The sequence below is a fragment of the Mytilus trossulus genome, chromosome 1, assembly GCF_036588685.1.
Source record: "Mytilus trossulus isolate FHL-02 chromosome 1, PNRI_Mtr1.1.1.hap1, whole genome shotgun sequence".
NCBI lineage: Eukaryota > Metazoa > Mollusca > Bivalvia > Mytilida > Mytilidae > Mytilus > Mytilus trossulus.
In genome coordinates this window covers 50,540,164-50,563,410 of record NC_086373.1, presented here as the reverse complement: position 1 = coordinate 50,563,410, position 23,247 = coordinate 50,540,164, and the positions used below count along the sequence as shown (strand labels likewise).

The 23,247-nt window shown below is 31.1% G+C and overlaps 2 protein-coding genes across 6 annotated transcripts; one reads left to right on the top strand and one right to left on the bottom strand.

Annotated features, from left to right (window-relative positions):
• Positions 1-1,198: 1,198 nt before the first annotated feature.
• On the bottom strand, positions 1,199-11,457 carry LOC134726601 (putative hydroxypyruvate isomerase). Its single transcript, XM_063591015.1, has 8 exons — positions 11,136-11,457; positions 9,481-9,592; positions 7,788-7,887; positions 7,471-7,549; positions 5,984-6,033; positions 4,134-4,203; positions 3,477-3,611; positions 1,199-1,711 (listed from the first exon to the last, which is right to left on the bottom strand). The coding sequence occupies exons 1-8, from the start codon at positions 11,410-11,412 to the stop codon at positions 1,659-1,661; spliced, it is 876 nt and encodes a 291-aa protein (XP_063447085.1). The 5' UTR covers positions 11,413-11,457; the 3' UTR covers positions 1,199-1,658.
• Positions 11,458-11,565: 108 nt separating this feature from the next.
• On the top strand, positions 11,566-22,551 carry LOC134726571 (F-box/WD repeat-containing protein 9-like). Of its 5 annotated transcripts, none has more exons than XM_063590993.1 (9): positions 11,566-11,709; positions 13,933-14,298; positions 15,658-15,797; positions 17,090-17,215; positions 18,050-18,162; positions 18,709-18,943; positions 19,663-19,776; positions 20,334-20,492; positions 22,049-22,549. In XM_063590993.1, the coding sequence occupies exons 2-9, from the start codon at positions 13,938-13,940 to the stop codon at positions 22,130-22,132; spliced, it is 1,332 nt and encodes a 443-aa protein (XP_063447063.1). In that variant the 5' UTR covers positions 11,566-11,709; positions 13,933-13,937; the 3' UTR covers positions 22,133-22,549. The 5 variants fall into 5 exon arrangements, with proteins under 5 accessions (XP_063447063.1, XP_063447071.1, XP_063447055.1 ...); XM_063591001.1 differs by having other exon boundaries at positions 11,571-11,721; positions 13,928-14,298; XM_063590985.1 differs by having other exon boundaries at positions 11,582-11,709; positions 13,928-14,298; positions 22,049-22,548.
• The last annotated feature ends 696 nt before the right edge of the window (positions 22,552-23,247 follow it).

The following is a 23,247-nucleotide window of genomic DNA, read 5'->3' as shown; positions in this document are numbered from 1 at the left end:
AGATCCCAGTTACAAATCTTGTGAACTTTTTTATTCTTGTAACCAGGATATGGTTTTCATTGTTTTTTAGACCATATTACTGCGATCATACAGGAAAGAATCATACCTTAAAGTAGGCAGAATAAACTGTGGACACAGAGATATGTCTGGTATTTTTTTCATGCTGAATCAGGTAATAAAGTGCAAATACTCAATTTAAAATGGAGATATTTACATAACTATGCAGAATATTCAAATTCATCACAACTGAAGCGGGAGGGGGCATGACCAAAATTTATAATCTCCATGGAAATGAGGTGTGCAAATGCTTATAAATACAACTGCATACCACATATCATATATCAACCACAAGTGCTTCACAATACACTGACAGAAACAGCATGCCTAAGTTTTTGCTTTTTCAACTTTTTCAAAGCAAGATTGTCATTTGTTGGTGTGGATAATAGGTGATTCTTGTAAGTCATATAGATTAGAATGTAGGTTTTCCTGTCTGAGTTGTTTAACACCAGTTAGTTTGGGGCTCTTTGTAGCTTGCTGTTCTGTGTGAGACAAGGCTAAGCGTTGCAAGCCAACTTTGTCTCATTATCACTCATACTACATCTTCTTATTTATCTTAAAAAACACTATGCCAGTAGGCTGTATGTCACTTTAAACCATCATTTTTATTATTTCTTTAAAGATAGGTTACCATAGTTATCAAAGGTACCAGGATTATAATTTAGTACGCCACTCGAGCGTTTCGTCTACATAAGACTCATTAGTCAAATCAAAATATTTATAAAGCTGAACAAGTACAAAGTTGAAGAGAATTGAGGATCCAAAATTCCATATTTGATCTTTTTAAGGAAAAAGAAAAAGGCATGGTTCTTTAATTCCATTGTTGTAACCTTCAGTTCTTGTTTTGTCTTTGGGTGTTCTACATTGCACTTAAAATTGTTGGCACCAAGTATCATTTTTGCTAGCCAGGAGTTACAAAACAGTCTTCTCCTCTTACTATATGGTATGAATTTTGCTCAAGGTTGAATGCTGTTCAGGGTCCTTCAGTTGCTTTTGCTCTGATAAATAATTGTCTCATTGCCAATCATACTGCATCTCCTTATTTCTATATTCAAGGCATCTAATAAAACATTTAATTCAATAAGTTATTTTTATTTCAACTGTAGAAAATTTATTTATAAAAATATTATAAAAACAAGTATATAAGATTGTTCACATGCTTACCAAATCTAGTACATTGTACATGTCATGATTGCCATATCAAATATTAAAACAAATCACATCTTGCACTATTTTCCCAAAACATTTTCAGAATTTATCACAGATCATTTTCATTCTTCTAATTTCACTGACATTTATGTATCATGAAATATAACTAAAAAAAATCTCATTTAAATGTTATTAAATTTAAAAAGATATTTCAGCATTCAAATCATTCAATACAGAATAATATGGAATAGAAATCCAATAAAAAGTAATACAAAAATGTTTACCCAAAGGTTTTATATGCTTTTCAAAAAATATTGCAGAAAAGTCATCTATTCTCCCCTCCCCACACACAGTGACACACACTAATTGACAACCTATGTCAAATATTACTAAAATATAACTATAAAGTCTTGTATATTAAATGTCCATCTCTATTTTTCTCCATTTTTGTTTTATAATGTCATATTCATTTCCTTTAACCATTTTAGTCCTTCAACAGTGTCTCCTAAAACATATACAAAATTAAAATACATGTACAAAAACTTATAACTAATGATCTAATATATCAGACGGTACAACATACTGCAAATATGGCGGCAGAGGCTAGTCGAAACATTTTACTAGTGTAGAAATTTTTGTGTTTTTGGGGATTTCAACTGTGAAAGATGTCACAACTAACAAGTACAGTTTGTCCCCAGATGTTATTTGAAATCAATTCATCAACAAATACAATATTTATTAATGGCAAGTAGTAAGAAGAAGAATAAACGAAAATGAAAACAAACAGGGTCGCCATTTTCTAACAAAAAGAAAAAGATGGCTGACAAAAAAACCACAAAGAACTCAAAGAGTAAAGAACAAAGCCCAGTTTGCTCCATACCTCAAACACCACAAACTAACCAGGAAACTAACCAGTCACCTTTAACCAGTAATGTTTATTCTGCTGCCCACCAAACATTGTATGGGACTTACCCAGGCTATCCATTTACACCTTTTCAACCACCAGCACCCCATACTACACCAGCAAATATGATGCAGGGTCATCATCAACAATTGCCGCCTGCTATGATGTCCACCATGCCACTATTAACACCATCACCATACACAAATCCAGACTTAAATAGATTTATGAGTGAAGTGACAGAAAAACTTCAAAAATTATATATGCTAGAAGACATACTAAAAAGGGTTGTCTCCATGGAAACACACTGCATGAAAATAGACTGTGACGTTTCTAATATGAAAGAACAAATAAAGACACATAATAACACTATCATTAACATTGATCAAGGGCTAAGTGAAATGTCAAACAGAGTACCGAAAATGGATGAACAAAATTACTTTCTATTTGAAGAAAACAGACAATTAAAGGAGAAGGTAATAGAGCAACAGTCAAGATCAATGAGGGAAAACTTGATTTTTAAAGGTGTCCCAGATGATTACAATCCAGAAGAGGACACTGAAGCAATTCTAAAAGATTTTATTAAGAGTGAAATTCAAATAGAGGAAATAAATTTTCATGTTGTCCATAGACTTAAACCAAAACAGGACAAGAGTCCAAGGGGCATAGTAGCTAAGTTTGAGCAACGTATTCTAAATTTTGACCTTTGCTGTAACTTCACACAAGCTCATTTTAAAGCCAAAGGGTCTTCTAAATTATGATGGGTGATATTTGAGTCATGACACCTTGAAAAATGTCAACCAGCACTTACCTAGAGTCAACCAGAATTGGCAAATTATCTCTCTTGTTTCATACAAAAGTATATAGAAACTTGTATTATTTGAATCAATTTGAATAAAGCTATCAAATGAGACTGGACAAGACATTTCTTAAGCAGAAGTAGCAAAATATCTACCATATTTCAGGTGTACTATACAGAAACCATTTATTTTTGGGATCAGTTTGAGAAATCCTATGATTTTATGCTTATAGTAACTTTGAGTAAACCAAAAGTGGCTTTTTATCAATTATTTTGGAAATTCTATGACCGGAAGACCTTCAATTGTTTTCTGAACAATTTAGTTTTAACTGTGTATTTCTATTAAAAGAAACGATTAAGATAAGCAAATGGGATATTCATGCCCATATAAAACTAGTTAAGTATTTATTCTAACATGCTATTCGTTTATTAGAAAACAAGACAATAACAAATTAAAAAACTTGAATTAGAACTAGCTGGGACAAAAATAAAATTCAATGTCTCCTTGAGCCAAGCATTATGATTGCTGATGTTATTCTTTTTTGTGTTATTTTCTATTTGAAAGTTTACCTCTTGGCATGTATTCCAAACCAACATAACCATCATATCCATGGTCTTCTAAGAGTTTAAAGACATAGGAATAGTCCATTTCTCCTGGAAATCCTGGTTCACATCGACCTGGTGTTTGTGCTACTTGTATATGATCTAAAAACAACAAAATTACAACAATGAACAAGGTACAAAATACATTACCTTTGCCAAGAGCAATGATTTAGCCTTTAATTTACAAGGTAACATAATTTGTAAAAGATTGTGATTTAAGTAATTTTGATCTCTTTTTTAGGGGAAAAAGATAACATCAGCCTGATGTCTGTGACATATATTAGTTTGTATGGTATTCTAATTCAACAACTGTCCTGTACAATGCCAGCTAGACTATTATAATTAAACATTTACATCTAATAATTTTATAAAATAAGAAAGAGAGTTAATTTTCTTTTTTCAAAATTGCATTTTAATTTAAGCCCACTGAAGAAATTAAAATTTAGTTATATCAATATCAATCTGAATTAAAACCCAACAAATAAAATAAATTGTGTATGACCTTACAGTATTGATCATACTTTTGTATTGGTTGCCTTGGGCTATTTTTTGCTCTCTGTTGGGTTGTTGTCTCTTTGATACATTCCCTGTTCCATTCTCAATTATATTTCTATCATATCATACCTATATATTGATAATATTTCTTAAAATTCTCAGTAAAATTTCCATGTAACACCTGCATATGAAAGAAATCCTGTAAAATATAAATATACATGGTATAATTATATACATTGTATGAAGAAAAATAATTTTGCCTTATCTTAAAGATAAACACTTGTAGTCTTATTTGAGATAAAACAAATTTTAAAGTAAAAACAAATAAATTCACGATTCCTTAAAAGCTTGTCAATGCTCACATCCTATTATTCATCAAGAAACTGATACTGAAGGTTGCCAACATTTTGAAATTAAAAAAATTAAAAGATAACATTATATTAACATTGCTATGTACAATACCAAATGTTAATTCATTGACATTCTTTAATTTAGAGGTTTTTTTTAGCTGAGGGTACCTGTTCTTTTGGGTCGAGATTTAGTGTAAATTTTAGATTAGATTATGGAATGTTTAGGTTCAGGTTAGGGGTAATGTAAGTGTTTGATATTATATGTAGGGTTATTTTAGTACAGCCCTATATTAGGTTGAACCCCTAACATAAAATAAGGCATTCTCTAGGCAGGCAGGAACCTGATATTGAGTGTTGTCATTTGTTGCTGTGATTCATATTTGTTCTCGTTCTTATTTTGTTCCTAAATAAAGGTGTTAGTTATCCTGTTTGAATGGTTTTACATTTGTCATTTCAAGGTCTTTTACAGCTGACTTTGCAGTATGCTCTTTGGTCATTGTTGAAGGCCTACAGTGACCTATAGTTGTTAATTTCTGTGTCATTTGGTCCCTTGATAAGAGTTATCTCATTGGAAATCATACCACATCTTCTTTTTTACATATACAAAATGTTGTGGTTGACAAAATATTTGTATTGTCAAAACATTATAAATGAACTTTCGACCTTTTTTTTTGGTCAGATTGGTATTGCCATGTCATTACATTTCTGATTGTCTGTTAATGCTAATATTAGAAAGTCCTTTCTGTGCAATGAATGAAAGTTTTGAAGGTAGACTGCATCAGTTTTATATATAATTTCTTGATAACTCCTGCATATGTTAGTTGAAAGATAAATGTTTCAATGAAAATAATATGAGTATAACTGCATATGTATATATACTGCTTAAGTTCTAGTAATTGTACCAATGTAAACCAACCTATGAGCCATCTTGATTTTGATGTAAATATGTGAAATCAGAAACACTCAAGATAAAACAGAGCAACAAAAGTACTATTCTTTTCTTGTATTATTTGTTTTAAACTAGAATATGGTGCAATCTTACAAAAGTTGACCCCCTTCCATATAATACTGTTAAAATTAGTGTATTTAAATAAGCAAATACAATTAACAATTATTTCCCCTTTTCACGGTGTGCCTGCCAAGATAATATTCTTTGTAGCGCATCTTCATGAACTGTTCTAAAACTGAATTAAGTTTCATCAGTATCTGCTATATTATTTGAGAGGAATTGCACTTATAAATCATATGGATGGACAGTCTGTTTCATTTATAAAACCCCACCCACGAAAAAAAATAATATTTGTATGGAGTATTTTTGTTGAAAGAGTCTGACATATACATTTTTAATATGAAACAAATATCTACACATCAAATCCCTTAAGTTAGAAAAATAACATTCTTATATTAAAATGACAATTGATTCATTGCCATATTAAAAATATATTTGATTTTTTTTCTTCCTTACCCCATCATCTACATACACCATCTATTATATATGGGTCTTTTTCATTACACATAATTGCTATTTAATTTCAGATGAGATTTTGTTTTTAACCTATAATTTTATTTATTTTACACAAAATGAGAATCTGTTATTATCTTTATTACCATTGATGATCAAAAACTTACAAACTGTAACTTCACATTTGGTCTGTTCAGTTTCTTTATTATTTCAACAGCTGCAAAGAGAAAATTAATTTGTCGAACTAGCCATATACAACTTTCAAGTTCTGGTACTGTAACTTGATTTGATATTTTCAATATTCCAATATTCAATATGCCCCTTAAGTGTCTTCTGTCTTTTTCTCTTTGTTTAACATAACTTGGGGAAAAAATTGTTCATGGTTCCAAATTTAAGAAATCTTTTAATAAACTGCCATTGGAAAAACGGTCAGGAATAGCATACAATGTGATGTCTTTCTATTTTAATGATTTTGTTGGGATGCTGACTGAATGGCATGTAACTTAACATCTCTTATTATTTATTTACATTATCAACATACAATTATATAATACCACACAGTTTGTCACTGTAGAACATACAAAATCTTTTAAAAACTGTCCATCATCTGGGGAATTGAGTTGTAAGCTTGGTTTCAATGGACTATTTACATATAACCAACTTTTAACTCCAAATTAAACAATTTTTCGACAGGTTGTATAATCTGTGGCAGGACATCCTAGTACTCAGTCAGGTAAGAGCAACCAAAAGAGGAAATATCTAACATATAATCAGTTAAACTTTTGGGGAAAGTTAACTGTTTTTCCATTAAATTTTTTCATGTATAGAAAACATAAAAGCAGTTAGTTTCCCCTCCCAATAGTCCATTTGCCAATTACCAATTTGATTCTATTATTACACACTTTTTAAACAAATTACTGCCCTTTGTCAACCGTAGATTGGTTCCATTCTGGACAAAATTGGATTTTGCCAATGCAAAGCATGATGAATTGAAAGTGATGTATCGGCGGTTAAACTAATTTTTCATGAAAAATAATTTCTGATGCCAAAAGTATTTAGCTAAACAACAAATTAATGTAGTTAAAAGATTTAAAAACCTTAAAGATTACTCGTATTACGCACAGGTAAATTTGCTCTTTCTGCTAGCTCTCAATTGTAAATAAAAAGTAATGTCCCTCATAAAGGGAGACAACAGAAATAAAGGTCTCTAATAATAGGGTCAATTATGGGAATTGGCAAATAGCCTATTGTACAGATTAAAAGCTTGATGTTACTTATAAGCATTGCTCTGAATTGACCAAGTACCAGGATGTCCTACCAAAGAGGAGATAACCTGTCAAAAAAATAAAACGCAAGAGTCAAATGTCGGTAATATGAAAAAAGTCTAATGGGCTTAGGTATCATATAAGATTTGTATATAGGTAGACTCTTAATAATGTAAATGGTTTAGCTGAGTTAGCATTTCTCTTTCAATTGCAGCATTTTATTAAATGCGAACTCAGCTAAATCTTTACATAACTTGTCTAGGGTATTTCTTAAAAATTTGTTTACCTGATATCACAGTCCCATTAGGTACTAGAACCACAATCAGAATTCAAAAATATAAGTTAAGACTGTTTCATATGAAATTGGTATGTATTTAAATTCTATTTACCTTTATGAACATCTGTTAAATAATACCCTGGAATAGTCACACTGTCATTAATTGGCTCAAGCATACATGTCAGTCCTTCCTGTAAAAGTGAGAGAAAAATTGTTGTAAGTTAGTTGCATTTGTTTCTTTATCTTACCCTATAAACGCAAGCGCCATTTCCATTTCCAATTCTATTATTATAGATATTTTTTGGAACAATTTCTTTTTTAATGTGCATGCAATTTTTATAAATTGCTTATTTTCAAGTTTCTCATCCCATGTCTTCCATGAAAATGTAATGAAGTATGTTTCTATAAAACAAAAGTTTCTGTTCTTACTTTTGCAAATTTATCAGCAATCAAGGCAATATTCTCTAAATAAGTCTCATCACATAGTTTCTGGTCCAATCCCTTTGTTACACCTGCCATAACATGGATTCTAAAATAAATGTTAATACATGTACATGTAAGAACTATTTACTTCCACCCTTTACTTTTATGATAAAAGGTTTAAATCAGTATAATATTGCTTTCATTGTACTGTTTCTCAATTTTATAAATCTTACAACGTTACTACACACTATATCATTTTGCTCATTGTTGATTTAGTCACTACTGTTTACATTCTTTGCTTTCAAATTAAGTGTTTTTCCCTAGTGTTAATATTTCTTTTGATTGAGTCAAGCCATTTCAATTGATATTTTATATTGTGAATTTCTATGTTGTGATGTTACACTATTTTTTGAGGTATTACTAAGGGTGAAGGTTGGTACATTATGATTACCTAAACAAATTTTTAGTTGTTATAAGTATAACTACATGCATCAAATTTATTCGTTCATAGTGTATTAATTTACGTTCTTTGATTGAGTTTAGCCTGACAATTGATATTTTATCGTGTGCATGGTTGTCTATGTTGTGATGTTATGCTATTGTTTCAGAAAAAGGGAGAAGGTTTGGATCCATTAAAACGTTTAATCCCGCTGCAAATTTATGCACCTGTCCTAAGTCAGGAATCTAGCTGATATACAGTAGTTGTCTTTTGTTTAATATGTAATTTTATGTGTTTCTCTTTTCTCATTTTTTTTTATATAGATTAGACCATTGGTTTTCTCGTTTGCATGGTTTTACAATAGTAATTTTGGGGCACTTTATAGCTTGTTGTTCGATGTGAGCCAAGGCTCCGTGTTGAAGGCCGTACATTGACCTAATATGGTTTACTTTTTTTTAAATTGTTATTTGGATGGAGAGTTGTCTCATTGGCACTCACACCACATCTTCCTATATCTATTTAATTATATAATAGTTGGTCATTATATATGGACTGCCCACAGGACAGTGGTATATTGACTAAGATAGTGATAATAACTGAGCTGAAGACAAGGTCATTATTGGTGTCGCAGTCAATACCACTGTCCTACGGGCAGTCCATGTATCACGATAATGACCAGCTTTTCAAGAACTATTATGTTTATTTCATTGAGAAATGATGTTTTGGAAAATTCTCATAACTTCAAAATGCCTGAAGCAAGCTTGAGTAGCTGTATGATTTCTATGGCAAAGAGTGAAGACCAGTCTTAGTATTACTGCCATTCATTTTAGCGCAATTTTTCAGTACATGTATATAAATATCAAGTTATCATTAATTTTATAATTAATGAAAACATATTATAAACAATTCAACATCTTAAATGTAATATTAAAAACAGGAACATGTTTTATTAAAGGTATATCTCTCTAAACAGAAAAGCCATGCCTCACTGGTCTAAACAGAGAAATCTCGCTACAGCGGTCATTATCAGTCAGAAACCACGATCCAGTGGTCATTATCACATGAAAACCACACCCCATCAGTCATTATCATGTACAGTTCGTTAATGACTGGTTTTCTGGTCCGTTTTTTTCTGTTAATGACCGATGGAATTTATTACTGAAGAATAATGAATGTCATGTGACCCCTTTTTATCAAATAAGAGAATCTTAATCTCAACCGATATAAAATAATAAGTTTTACAAGCATGTATGCATTTACCTTTTACAATCCAAAGCTTTGGCATACTGTATATTAATGTCAACATTATCTTGGAATTCTTTTTTTCTGTCGGGTAATGCTGCAATGCCTCTATCACCTTTTCCAACGTCACCTTTAATTAGTAAAACACAAAATTATTCTTAATACAAAATACAATAGATAACGCATGAAATATATAGTTCTAAGACCATATTTATATATCTCTTCATGTTGAGAGTGCCATGCTGTTCAAGTAAGATCCTCCTCATGTAGTATGTGCTGTGAATAACCACTCCTAGTCAACCAATTTGAAATTATAATTTTCGATTCCATATACATTTTTTAGTTGGACGACTCAGAAAATGCTAAAGACCTTTAAAAGTTAAACATGTTTATTCTTGCTTTTGGACTATGACTGTCCCTCATAGTTCAAGATGCATTCCATTTGTCTCACATATATTTTTGGACAGATCCTTATACCAGTTAATCTAATACAAAGAAACATCACAGAAAAAAAATAGCATTTCAAGACATAATTATCATTTGGACTCCAGGTGAAAGCATTCAACAACCCCTTATACCAAAAGGTTATTTCCAACAAATATTAAAGATATGCATTAATAATATTATGGCATGTTCAATATAGAATTACCCAGTATACAAAATATAAAGGTTGTACAGCTTATTTGTTTTTGTAGTATTAAAAGTGCCAGTCTAAATAAAGGCCTTTTAAAAAAAAGTGGTATGGTCAGATCATAAGTGTTTGTAAGCCTTTTTACTTTACTTATTTATTATACTAGAGGTCACTCCTTAAAACTAAAAAAAAATCCAAAAAAAAACAGAGTAAGATAACACACTGACTAAATACTTTTTCAATTAGAGAAGTGAATCAGTGGAATAACCTGTCAGATTTAACTGTGAGGACAAAGACTTTGAATAATTTTAAGTCTGCATTTAAAGGCAAAAAATTGGAACCTGTATAAATTCATGTGTTCATGTTAAGTGTTCAGCTGTGCACAGCTAAAGGTAAAAAAAAAAATGTCTGTTTAAGGTTACATACTTAAAACAAATAGGGTAGGTAGGTCGGTATTTCTATTTTATTTTTTGTGTCATACTTTTTAGTTACAAAATATGTATGCAGTTGCCTCTTGTGGTGGTTCCTGTTTATCATGGGCTGAGTTTATCAATATTTTTAACGATTGTCCCTTTGTTATTATGGTTGGCAAAAAAATTTCAAATGAGTCGCCAAGTTCCTTAAAACAGCTGTCATATTTACGACATTGAACATTAGGATGTATCAGGCAATGGATTTATATTATAGGCAACACTAACTTCACTCTTGACAGTGGAAATAAAATGACTCAGGGTCAGCGCTCAAAAATAGGGTAGGTTGCATTGGGTAGCCATAAGCAGACATGCAATGTATATATTTTTGGCCTGAATAAGTTTTATTTTTTAATAAGTCTAATAGAAATATTATCTCGAGACAAGAAATCGCATAATAACATTCCAAGATGAAGGGTCGGCAGAAGTGGTTGGCTTATGACAATCACATGACCCAAAGTTAAAGGATTTATTACATGTTCTAGATTTTGACCTTAGCCTAAGCCAAGGGCTTAGGGGAAGTTACCAGTTAAACTGGGTTAAGAAATTTAAGTTACTGAAATATGACATGCCTGGATAGCCATTAAATAAAACATGATCAAGTCCTAATTTCTTTTTGACATTTTGTAGCTGTTCTTTTGTTTCTGCAAATGGAAAAGCGCATTCAACGTAATGGAAACCTGCTTTCTTAGCTTTTTCGTAGCGTTCTGTTATTGTTTTGACTTCAGGAAAGAGCGTTGTTAAATTAGCTGCTAGTTTGAGAGGCATTACGTCTGTTTGTATGTTTCTAACAAACGTAAAACCAAATTGAGACAGAAGTGTCAAAGTTGCAGACGATTTCACAAACATGTGCCGTTATGAAATCCGGATGTTTACATATTAAGGTCTTGGTCATTTAAGAGATTTTTTAAAATAAATTATACATTCAAAATTAAGCACAAAACTTACACTGATTTTTTTTTGTTAAGTCACTTCTCATTCGATATTACTTATTAATGTTATCCAATGAAAATGCGTGTATCGCCAGGGTCTAGGTAAAAGTACAAACATGGATGAATCATAGACATAATTTTTGTTCCATGAATTCTGAAATCAAAAAGTGCTTGAGTTAACATCACAGGAATTTATTTTACAAAGGCAGTTTTTGTAAGTGGCTATGTATGTGCATTGTTTGATTTCATGTATAAACCCTTAACTTAACAACTGGCTAAATATGTTTCTTACACAGAGGAAGATGAAAGTTGTAGTAGAGGGGGAACAATCTGAAGAAGTAAAAGTGGACTCTGGAGTTCCATAGGGAACAGTACTTGGACCATTACTCTTCTTATGTCACATAAATGACCTCCCAGACACTGTCAAGTCATCAGTACGGCTGTTCGCCGATGACTGCCTACTGTATAGAACCATCAAAACAGAAAAAGACCACAAACTGCTGCAAGAAGACCTAGCAAACCTAGAAGATTGGGCAAATAAATGGGGTATGCGATTTAACGCTAAAAAATGCTACATCCTGAGCATCAAAAACAAAAGCCAGAGATTCTACTCACTCAACGGCTAGATACTCCAACAAGTTCAAAACAACCCATACCTAGGAGTGCAGATATCAGAAGACCTGAAGTGGAGCACACACATAACAAATGTTGCAAAAAAGGCAAGTTCAACCCTTGGCTTCCTCAGAAGGAATTTAAGATACTGCCCACAGGAATGTAAGAAAACGGCTTACATTGCCTTAGTTAGATCAACAATGGAATATGCGGCAACAGTATGGGACCCCTACAGTATAATAGACGCAAACAAACTGGAGCGTATACAACGACAAGCAGCACGCTTTATAACAGGCGACTACAAAACCAGAGAAGATGGCTGCGTAACAGACATGCTCGCCAAACTGGAACTTCAAGAACTAAAAGCCAGACGCACTAGCCAAAAACTTATATTTTTGTACAAGGTGGTTGAGGGATTGGTACCTGCTATCGATCCAGACGACTTTTTAAAACCAGCCAGACCAAGACGAACCATCACAGCGAAAAAGTTTGAAAATTACCAGGCAACAAACATAGTGGAAAAACAAGTGAGGAACAATACTAGGTGCTTTGACATTCCCACCAGTAAAACTCAGCAATACTCCAACTCATTCTTTGTGTCCACAGTTATTAACTGGAACCATCTTGAGGACACTATTGTGCGCGAAACGAGCGTTGAGAGCTTTAAATCTGCTCTCACGAGACGTCAATAAATCGACGGCGCCTTCACCCCGTTGTATTAAAGCCAGAATTGGTAGCTACGACGTAACCATACAGATACAGATACAGAGAAACCCAAATCATTGTCCTAAAATTTGTCAAAAAAATGTTTATGTTTGAAAAAGAGATGTCCTCTAGATCTTATTGGGTTGTTTTACATGTATCAACAATTCAACATACCATACATGTATCTATGTGTTTTGTTGATATGTCAACATGGAGTAAAAATTCTCAACGATATTTCTAATCCAAGATGCCTCAGGGATATACATTGTATTGGCTAATGATCGCTTATCGCTTTATCTGTGTTTTTAATAGACGTATTCACACTTGTATGCAAATTTGTCCGCCATTACATAACATCACACAGGTTCCCGTAAACTTTGACTTCATAATTCAAAACATATGACGTCACAACCAAAAAGTGATTGTTGCTGGACGTTAAAAGGTTATTCTGAGGTGATATAAGGTCATTCGGAGGCAAAATACAGCTTAATACCAAAACTGAAATACGTTTATTCACACCTGGCTATAATTTAATTTTGAAGATTGGAAATATATAAATGAACCTGAAAAAATAATCTCACCAATTAATGGAAGAATGGTATATATATTACAGTCTGAAGACATGAAGAGGTCAACAGAGATTGATTCAGATTGTATAGAGTCTCAATTTGAATTTCAAGGGTTGGCAGCCTCAAAATCACCACCAGAGTATTGGAAAAATCGCGGAAGTTTTTTTAAATAGGGCACCACCTTTCAAGTTATCTCAAAATGACCGAAATTAGGTGAAAATATTTCTGGATCCTTGCATTCAACTATGAGCAAAACCCATACCTAATAAGGTTCCAATTCTATAATATTTGTATGAAGTTATTTACTATTCCTCTGATGCAGGGAAGGTTCAAACAAGAGACGCAATTTTACTATATACACATGTTAAATAAGAAGTTCCCTTCCTCATGTTCGTATAAAATCTTTTATTTCATGGTTGAGAGGGGGACTAAAAAATGGGTAGTAAGGTTGTGTAAATAATTTTGGATTTTACACTAATAAATTGATTTGATTTGATTGGGTTGTATATTTTCATATTGTCAAATCGCATTGATTTTTACTTTAAGAACAGCTACTATGGAACAGAACAAGGATGAAAACAATATCAAGCAAAAAGATCCAGACAGCATCACAGACAGTACACTTTACTCAAACTTTGATAGAAATCTCAACCAACAATTTCCTGCATCAGACTATGACGACCAAGGAGGAAATTATGACCCAATATCTGAATTATCACAGCTTTCAATCGACTCTCTAACTTTAGACAAATTACCTCTTGAATTATTGATACATATATGCAATTTCTTGGAAGCAGGTTTTGTAATTCACACGTTCAGCAAAGTGTGTCAGTTGTTCAAAGACTTATTTGAAGGTGATTCATATTGGATAACCAGAATTAGGAAAAGGTGGCCCAAACCATATCCACCTGTTTCAGGTATAATATAGATTATAACTTTGAATAAAATAGTCTGCAAATGTCCGAAAATGGGAATTATTGGATCAATAAAGATCACATCAGGTGAGGCAAATTGACCTTATAAATTTGTATACTATTTTAAAACCATTTAAAAAAAAAAGTTAAAAAAATGGTGTGATAACAAAATCAGGATAGATTTGTTACACACTGAGTGTGCTATTGTTTTAATATGAAATTTATAAGGTCAATTTGCCTCACCTGATGTGATACAAAACTGTCGTTATGAAGAAATCTATCTAAAAGGTTGGCTCGAAGGAGAGTAGCCCTTCAATGTAATGACTACACATGAAACGAGGGATCAATTTCGTGTGATAAAAGCTTTTGCATTGTTGTAAAAAGACTTCTTAGTTCAAAAGGGAACATCAGTATTTTTCTTTTAAAGAAACTTTTCCTATACGAACTATACTGGTATTATATAACCAAAACATGTCCATTAATTTTGTTATATTCCAGGACGTATATCTTCTTTATTATTAAAAGTATAGTGGCCCAATCAATTAGAAAAGTTGGTTAAAATACAATGAATAGTTTTCCCTTTTAAATTAAAAAAAATCTGTTGTTTTAAAGTAAATTTTTAGTGTTTATTCATTAACATGTAAACTCTAAAATAAGTTTGAGAGCATAATCATAGACACAATGGGCAAAATCATCTTACTTAAGGGAAAGGGGGAGGGGGTAGAAAAAAAATGTAAATTTAAAACGAAAATATAGTCATGTTATTTGGCGAAAAAAATAATAAAGTGGCGAAAAATATATTGTTTTGGCGAAAGAGGTGGCGAAAAAAATAATTGACCCAGGGGAAACCCTGCAAAATATTAATCATTAGAACAATATCAACCAAAGATATTCAGAAACTAGATCTCAAACTGATTTTTTTTAAAGTCAATGGTATAAAGGAGATAATTCTAATTGACTAAATAAAAAATTACACTGAAATTGATTAGGACAATATCAGGCAATCATTTTGCGAGTTATTTTTCTAAATCAGGATACAATTCTTTTTTATCTTGTATTATTTTTTATAAAGGCTGACAAGGTAAACATGGTAATATTATTGAGATATACATGTATGTATATAAATAACCAAGAATAAATCCCATAAATGTAACGACATCTTACTTCTTATAAATCAAAGATGAAGTTTGTCTTATTTAATTTGAATCTTTCTTGCAACTAAAAATAATTAAGGAAAAGCCAATTTAAGCAGATAATTGGCTGTATTTGAATAGGTATGTTAGTTTAATTTAATATATCAAATCAAACACTAGCCATTACTTTCTGATCTTTAAACATTTATATTCTTTTTTTATCTTTCAGATGAAGATTTTGATTGGCAAGAAGCTTGTATACAAAGAGAGAAGTGTTGTCGAGTATGGTCAGATCCAAAGAATCAGACAGAATCCATCTTGTATAAAGATACTATATTTGCTCCAGTGGATTCAGTTCATTTGATGGAAGTAAGAGGAAACATTTAAAACTTAAAATTGAAAGTGGGTCTGGATGGGAATTACAGAATAGAAAATATTGGGCCAAGAAAAATTAAGAATACATAGAAATGGACCAAAATATATACAATGAAGTATTAAAAGTAATGGTGTGCTGAAAGTTTGGGTTAGAAAAAAAGTCATAGAGAAAAATAACCTAGAAAAAATTAAGGAATGCAGAAATTAAGAACCTCCATCCAGACCCTCATAAAAGGAGAGGAATTAGGTTAACCTCATTAATGAGACAGCAACCTGATAATGCCCCTCATTAACAAGGAAAAAATATGTGCAGATCATTTAAGGTCCTTATCAAATGACAATTATCAAAACCATACAATATTTTTTGCTTTTAATCCTTGTAAATATAGATAAGTTGTAAAGGTTTTTTTGAAATAAGGAATAAAAATGTATTATGATATTCAATGAGACAGCCAGCATTGAAATTAAAAAAAAAACAAAGATGTAAACAATTATATCTGTACATGTCAAAGAGTGGCCTTCATCAATGAGTGCAATCAACTTTGTATAGAAAGCTTTTCAAGGGGCAGGTTGAATTAAATTAAAATTAAAAAGATTCAAAAGAACAGTCTGATTATACATCACCAATAAATGAAAAACAGTTAAAAGTAGAAACCATCCACAACTATGACAACCACTGAACTTCAGATATAAAGTGATGTTCCACAGAAAGTCCAGACTCCAGAGATCTGACTTCAATTTTCAAATATCCTAGAACACCTTTATACACTGACAACAACTACATGTAACAAGGCTCAGAAGTCAACACTAAAATAACAAACATGAAAAGTTTTGCTTAATTTATTCTGACTAGCATACACTGTAATAAATTGCGTTTATAATTGAAAAGCATTATTTGCAAATATTAAAGTACTTGTGTTATCCTGATTTTTTTGTAAAGTACAGAAAAAAATGAAATGTAGCAAAGTTAACATTTTGATTACACCTGTGTTAACAACTTTGATTCCTTGTGAAACTCATAGTTTTGATATTTTCCTTTATTTGCTGACAAATTCATTACACAAACAATCTTCAATTACTACATAGTCTTGAAAATCAGTCTAAATGTTCAATACACTTGTGCCTCTATTTTTATGAAAGGTTTTGTAGACACATTTGCATCCAGCTAGTCAGTTCCACTTTACCGGTAAGTTCCTTTTTTTTCAACAATAAAGTGATATACATGTAGTAGATCTACCAAGTATATTTTGTTGATTAATGTTGTAGTTGTTTCATTCTATTTTTAGAATGGCAGACTTTTAGCTTCAGGATCAAGAGATCGATATTTAACCTTATTAGATCTGTCTAAGTATGACCCTACCACTACTAAACAGAATGAGATGAAAGTGTATGCCAGCGACAAAGCACATAAGGTAAATAGAGACATAATTAATATAGTTGATAATGAATTATAAAAAAAAATATACAGTAAAATTTTATGACAATATTTGTTATATTTCTTATAAAAAACAAGATGTGGTATGATTGCCAATGAGACAACTATCCACAAAAGACTAAAATGACACAAACATTAACAACTATAGGTCACCATACGGCCTTCAACAATGAGCAAAGCCCATACCGCAAAGTCAGCTATAAAAGGTCCCGATAAGACAATGTAAAACAATTCAAACGAGAAAACTAACGGCCTTATTTATGTAAAAAAATGAACGAAAAACAAATATGTAACACATTAACAAACGACAACCACTGAATTACAGGCTCCTGACTTGGGACAGACACATACATAAATAATGTGGCGGGGTTAAACATGTTAGCCTGATCCCAACCCTCCCCCTATAACAGTACAACATAAGAAACGAACTATAAAAATCAGTTGAAAAAGGCTTAGCTCATTAGATAGACAAAAAATATAGCATTTCTTTGAATTTCAAACATTAATATCCATATTTCAGAAATAGAAAGCAATAATATCCAACAATGCCGCTTATTCATATCTTGCAAAGGATTTGTTAAATATTCTTTCTTAAACTAGTTGAAAAAAATAAGTATCTGTAGTAAAAGTTGATTAAGAGCAAGTTATTTTCCATTCAAATTGTACTGACATTTAAAAATGTCCGAAATTTCTCACATTTGCCCTTAAATCAATGCAAATTTGAGGAATTTTTTGTCAACATAAAGATATTTATAGTAAGACTATGTTAGTACTTTTAATTTAACTTTTTACATTGTGTCATTTTATTTAGGGTTGGATTTGGTCGCTGACATCTAATGACAAAACCCTCTGCACAGGATCATGGGATAGATACATTAAGATGTGGGATCTGGAGGCAGGTGTTGTAGAAACACAATCATTCAAGTAAGATAAATGTTTTAGAAAAATTACATAATATTTCAATTATGAAACTTTTTGCAGGATAACATAAAAAGAGCCAATTTTCGTAAAAAATATTGGATCAAGTTATAAAAACTATTTATGTGCAGCAAACATAAAAAGTATTTCTCAATAGAAAATCTTGAATTTACTCATTATAAATGCATACCTTGTAAACTCATATTTTTTTGTAAACTTGACAAAAGCTGTTTAAAAAATCTTGTATTAAAACCTAATTGTAAATTTTTAGAAGAAGGATAAAATAATAGATAAATTTAAGTTTATTACTTATATCTAGAAAAAAGCATCTTTTATGCTGAATTTAATCATAGAAATCAGAAGTTTTCATGTGTCGATCACTTATTTTAGGATAGCACATAGAGAGGATGGTTTTTGGGTTTGTTCCAAGTGTTGATTAGCTATCCTAAATTTACATATAGAGGATAATATATTTTTTGTTTCGTTTCAGGTGTGGATCAGCTATCCTTGGATTACATATAGAGGATAAAATGATGTTTTGTTTCGTTTCAGGTGTCGATCAGCTATCCTAGGATTGCATATGGAGGATAACATGATTTTTGGATGTGGTTTTGATCAGCTAGTATATTCTATAGATCCCAGAGAAAATACGATGAAAAAGAGAAAGTATCACCGTGGCCCAGTGTTATGTTTGGCTGCCGATGAGAATTACGTTGTAACAGGAAGTGAAGATAAAACCATAGCAATCTACGATAGAAGAGCAGGAACAGTTTATAAAACTATACAGGTAAAAATCACTGGTACCAGTGTTTATAAAACTATACAGGTAAAAATCACTGGTACCAGTGTTTATAAAACTATACAGGTAAAAATCACTGGTACCAGTATTTATAAAACTATATAGGTAAAAATCAATGGTACCAGTGTTTATAAAACTATACAGGTAAAAATTACTGGTACCAGTGTTTTGGTAAGATTCTGAGAGGATGAATTTGGTACCTATAACCAATTTAAAGTTTATTGTTATTAAAAAAAATTAAAGCCTCTTCGATACAGGAATGGACAAAAGAAACATGAAGTTATTACTATAAAAGTACCACTTCAATTTTGGACACAGTATGTAGTGATATCCATAAAGAATATGCAGAAAAGTTGTACATGCACAGCATTTTAGAAAATACTGAAATCGATAAATTAAGATTTGGAAACTCAAAGTTAAACTGGAAAAAATATCTATGAACTTAGAAAGGGCTTATTTGATATTAATTGTAAGGTATATTTGCTGTATGATGAATAATCAAGTGGAGATAACAATGTAGGAAAAATCTTTGTCGCCTAAAACGCAAGCAGAAGAAATAACCCAATATAGGGAATCAGCAAAGTTTTGAGCATTTTAATTGAATTATTAAATAAAAAAAAGTATTTAATAGGTATCTGAAACCTTATTCTAACTCATGCTTATTAAAATAGTGTGAAGGTTTTATTAGTTATTTTTATTTATTTCAGTTAGAGAGTTATCCTATGAGTTTAAATTTAGGACACCGACAGTTATGGGTAGGAGATAAGACTGGTGGTATACATGTGTATAATACAACTTGTGGACAGTTTAAACACATAGAGGTATTGGAACCTATTTCTTGGAATTTCAAATAATATTTAATATGAATAAATTTTATTATTAATAAAAATTTAAGCTTTTGTTAATACAGAAAACATTTTTATGATACTCATGACAAATTTTCTTTGGTTGTTTTATTTTGCTAATCTTGCAATGGAGGTAAAATTGAAATTATTTTAAGTATTTTTCATAGGGTAAAAATCTTGTGTGGCAAATTCTACAAGGAGGAAAAGATATTGTATAAGTAATAAGCATTTTTAATTTCACTGATTCATTACAAAAATAATATGATTGTGAGATTACCAAATAAAAATATTATTGATCCTTATATGCATATTAAATTAATGTGTGGCTATTTAGTACACACATCAATATCAACAGGAATACAGGTCACATGAAAAGAATATATGGAAGTGAAGATGGTGTTTAAACTTTTAGCATTGATACCAAAATAAACACACTATGTTAAAAACAAATAGACTAACACAGATAGTTTTGAAGAAACCCTTCTCAAGAAACAGTCAATGTTTATCTCTCTCTTATGTACTTTGTTTTTCAGAGTTGTGATGTTGGTCATACAGGAAAAGTTACAGGCATTATATACACACCTGGTGCCCTGTTTACATGTTGTACTGATACTACCATCAAGGTTTTGGAACCCAGTTTAAATCCAGGCACCATCAACACTCTGACTGCACATGAAGGAGAAGTTGCAAGGGTAATTTATGTCTTTTTTTTTAAAGAAAACTTATCTCCCTTTTAAAAAAATGGAACCTCAGATATGGATGCTCAGGCTTGCTGAATCTGTAAATATTTTTTTTCTTGATTTGCCAAAGTATGGTTTCAACTTTGAATTAAAAAAAATACAGACAGTAGTATTTGAAAATAGTGGGATACTGATATGTTCACTTTGCAACTCATGTAAAGCTCTAAAGCATCCATAACATTGTGGAACACTTTAGATATTATTATTAGACAGAGTCCAACATTTTCATCATTTAAAAGCAAATTGCACATGTTATACTATAAGAATAAAAAACCTCCGAGTCATTTTTGCTCTGGAGACCGCTTACTATCTGTATTACATGCAAGGTTGCGAAACCATTGTAGCACTCTTCAATCTGATTTGTTTAATGCAAACTTAGTACAAGATGCCAATTGTTTATGTGGCTTCATCAATGAAGATGCTAAACATTATTTATTATATTGTAACAATTTTTCATCAGAAAGACTATTAATGATGAATGAAATCAATGTTTTTGCTATCAATATTACAATTGAGTTATTGCTCTCTGGTGATGAGTCTTTGAGTTCTGAAGAAAATGATAGTGTTTTTCTATCTGTACAAAAGTATATAAAAAGTACCAAGCGTTTTTCTCAACTTTGACAACCTTATTCTGTAACAGATCTTACTAGAACATGATCAATGTATGTATGCTCTTTTGGGAACGATAATCGAATGATCTTTATGATTGTCTTTTGTATTCTGAAACGTTTCAATGGATCTTTAAGTAAAAAACAAAATTGATACTTACAATTACGTGTAGATTTATTCCGTTTTTCTGTTAATCCGTAACTATAAACTATGAGTGTGTAATTTACATTTAAACAAATTCTTACACACACATGACTAAAGTCACTTGTCATGTACACTAACATATTTAATTTACAGTTCGGTGTGTTTGCATTTATTTCTTCTGAAAATAGGCGCATTCGATTGGTTATATTAAGTGTTAAATATCCATTGATTCGATTCTAAAAATTTATATGTAATTTATTTTTTATATCTTCATGCTAAAATAATAATTGGTTAAAGTCAAATTTATGTAATGTTCATTCATGTGTATATTTATGTATATATTGGAGAAGACGTTACTAAGTTGGAAAACTTGTGTCTAATCCATTTGTCTCTTTTTGGAACAATAAAATATGTTTAAACTAAACAGTTGTGAATAATTTTAATAGAGACTTAAGTAACTATCAATAATAAAACATCAATACTAAATAATCTAAATGACTATATAACCTATATACATAACAAAAGACAACTACTGATGAGGTTTCAGATATGGAAAAAACACATAAACATTGGCATTGACTCCTATGTCTTATAGTTGAAATACTGAATTAGTGAATAGAATTACTTGAAAAGCTTTTATTGATCTTAACAATCAGTTTTGTATGTCTATTTTGCTTTTTCAGTGTCAGCAAACTATCTTCAATAGCAAGTTTATTTGTATTTACAATATTTATATGTATATAATTTTGTTTCAGATATCTTATCAGAATGGAGTATTAGCAAGTGCAGGAAGTGATGTCTCAGTACGTATTTGGAGACCAAAAGATACTTGGTACTAAACTATTTAGAGTCTGGAAAAATAACAGATGAAATTGGGAAGAGTGCAGATATTCTACAATAGTAAATAAACTGGTGCTTGTTTGAGGCTGTTGACAGGGTTGGCAATGCAATTTGAAAATTTTTAATCCCAGAATTTGCATGAGTCATCTTTTATGATTTATGAATATATTTACATAATACCTATTATGACAGCAGAGATAAGCACATAACAAGTTAGATATGAAGAAAAATAAAAGAAAGATTGACTTTAGGATTTATGATCTGTAAAGAAGAGGGCATTTTGGTTAGCGAGCAGTAGTAGTTCATCATTATTGTTCTCATTTTGTGTTGTAAATTTCACATTCACTTAGATCTCACCTGTATTTAAGATTGCATTGCATTTATCTCAGACAACCATTAAATAATTGTTTTGTTAAGAATAACACAGTATAATGCTGATAATTTACAGATTTTTTTGTCCTTTGTTGTTGATTTTATTATGTATATGCCTTTAATTTATGTATCTGTGATAATTTTTAGTATGTATCATAAATAATGCATAAATATTTTAAATATGTGTTTGTTTATTATAAGTATTCCACAACAGATATTCCATTGTCAAACATATTGCTTTGTCATGTTTAAATTTGATCAATTTAAGATGATTTGCAAATTATTTTTTCAATTTCAATTTTTAAGATAGGCTTGGATCATAAGAAATTAACTTTAAAAACACTGTGAATAGTTCCTTTGCATTTATTTTTCTCTGTTTTTGTTTATTTATTGTTAAAATTCTCCTCAAACAATGCTAGAACATTTCACAATTGGTTTGAATTATCTCTACTTATTTTCTTCTTTCTGTGATTTATCCATTTTCCTTGACCTCATGAAGTTTTCATGGTCAAGTCTGTATCTCTGAATTCAAAAGCAATAGATCAGCTTTATTTAGGATGTTGGATAGTTGTAAGGTGTTCATGTCAGACTGACAGGTTTCATCAGACCTTTAACTCATTTTCATGGTTCAACAGGAAGTTTTTGCTTGCTCTGTTTCTTAGATATTTTAAGAAATAGATGAGCTGTTTTTAGTGTAAGGAATATTTGTAAGGTGTACATAATACTAACTGTCTAGCAGGTT

Excerpts from the sequence above, each read along its gene's own strand:
- LOC134726601 (XM_063591015.1), bottom strand. The coding sequence starts at position 11,412 with ATGTTTGTGAAATCGTCTGCAACTTTGACACTTCTGTCTCAATTTGGT. Across the intron at positions 9,593-11,135 it reads TTTATTTAATGGCTATCCAG|GTGACGTTGGAAAAGGTGAT; the intron begins GCATGTCATATT and ends TACTAATTAAAG. Across the intron at positions 1,712-3,476 it reads TTTGGAATACATGCCAAGAG|GAGACACTGTTGAAGGACTA; the intron begins GTAAACTTTCAA and ends TATATGTTTTAG.
- LOC134726571 (XM_063590981.1), top strand. The coding sequence starts at position 11,616 with ATGAATCATAGACATAATTTTTGTTCCATGAATTCTGAAATCAAAAA. Across the intron at positions 18,163-18,708 it reads GTAGAAACACAATCATTCAA|GTGTCGATCAGCTATCCTAG; the intron begins GTAAGATAAATG and ends GTTTCGTTTCAG. Across the intron at positions 18,944-19,662 it reads CAGTTTATAAAACTATACAG|TTAGAGAGTTATCCTATGAG; the intron begins GTAAAAATCACT and ends TATTTATTTCAG.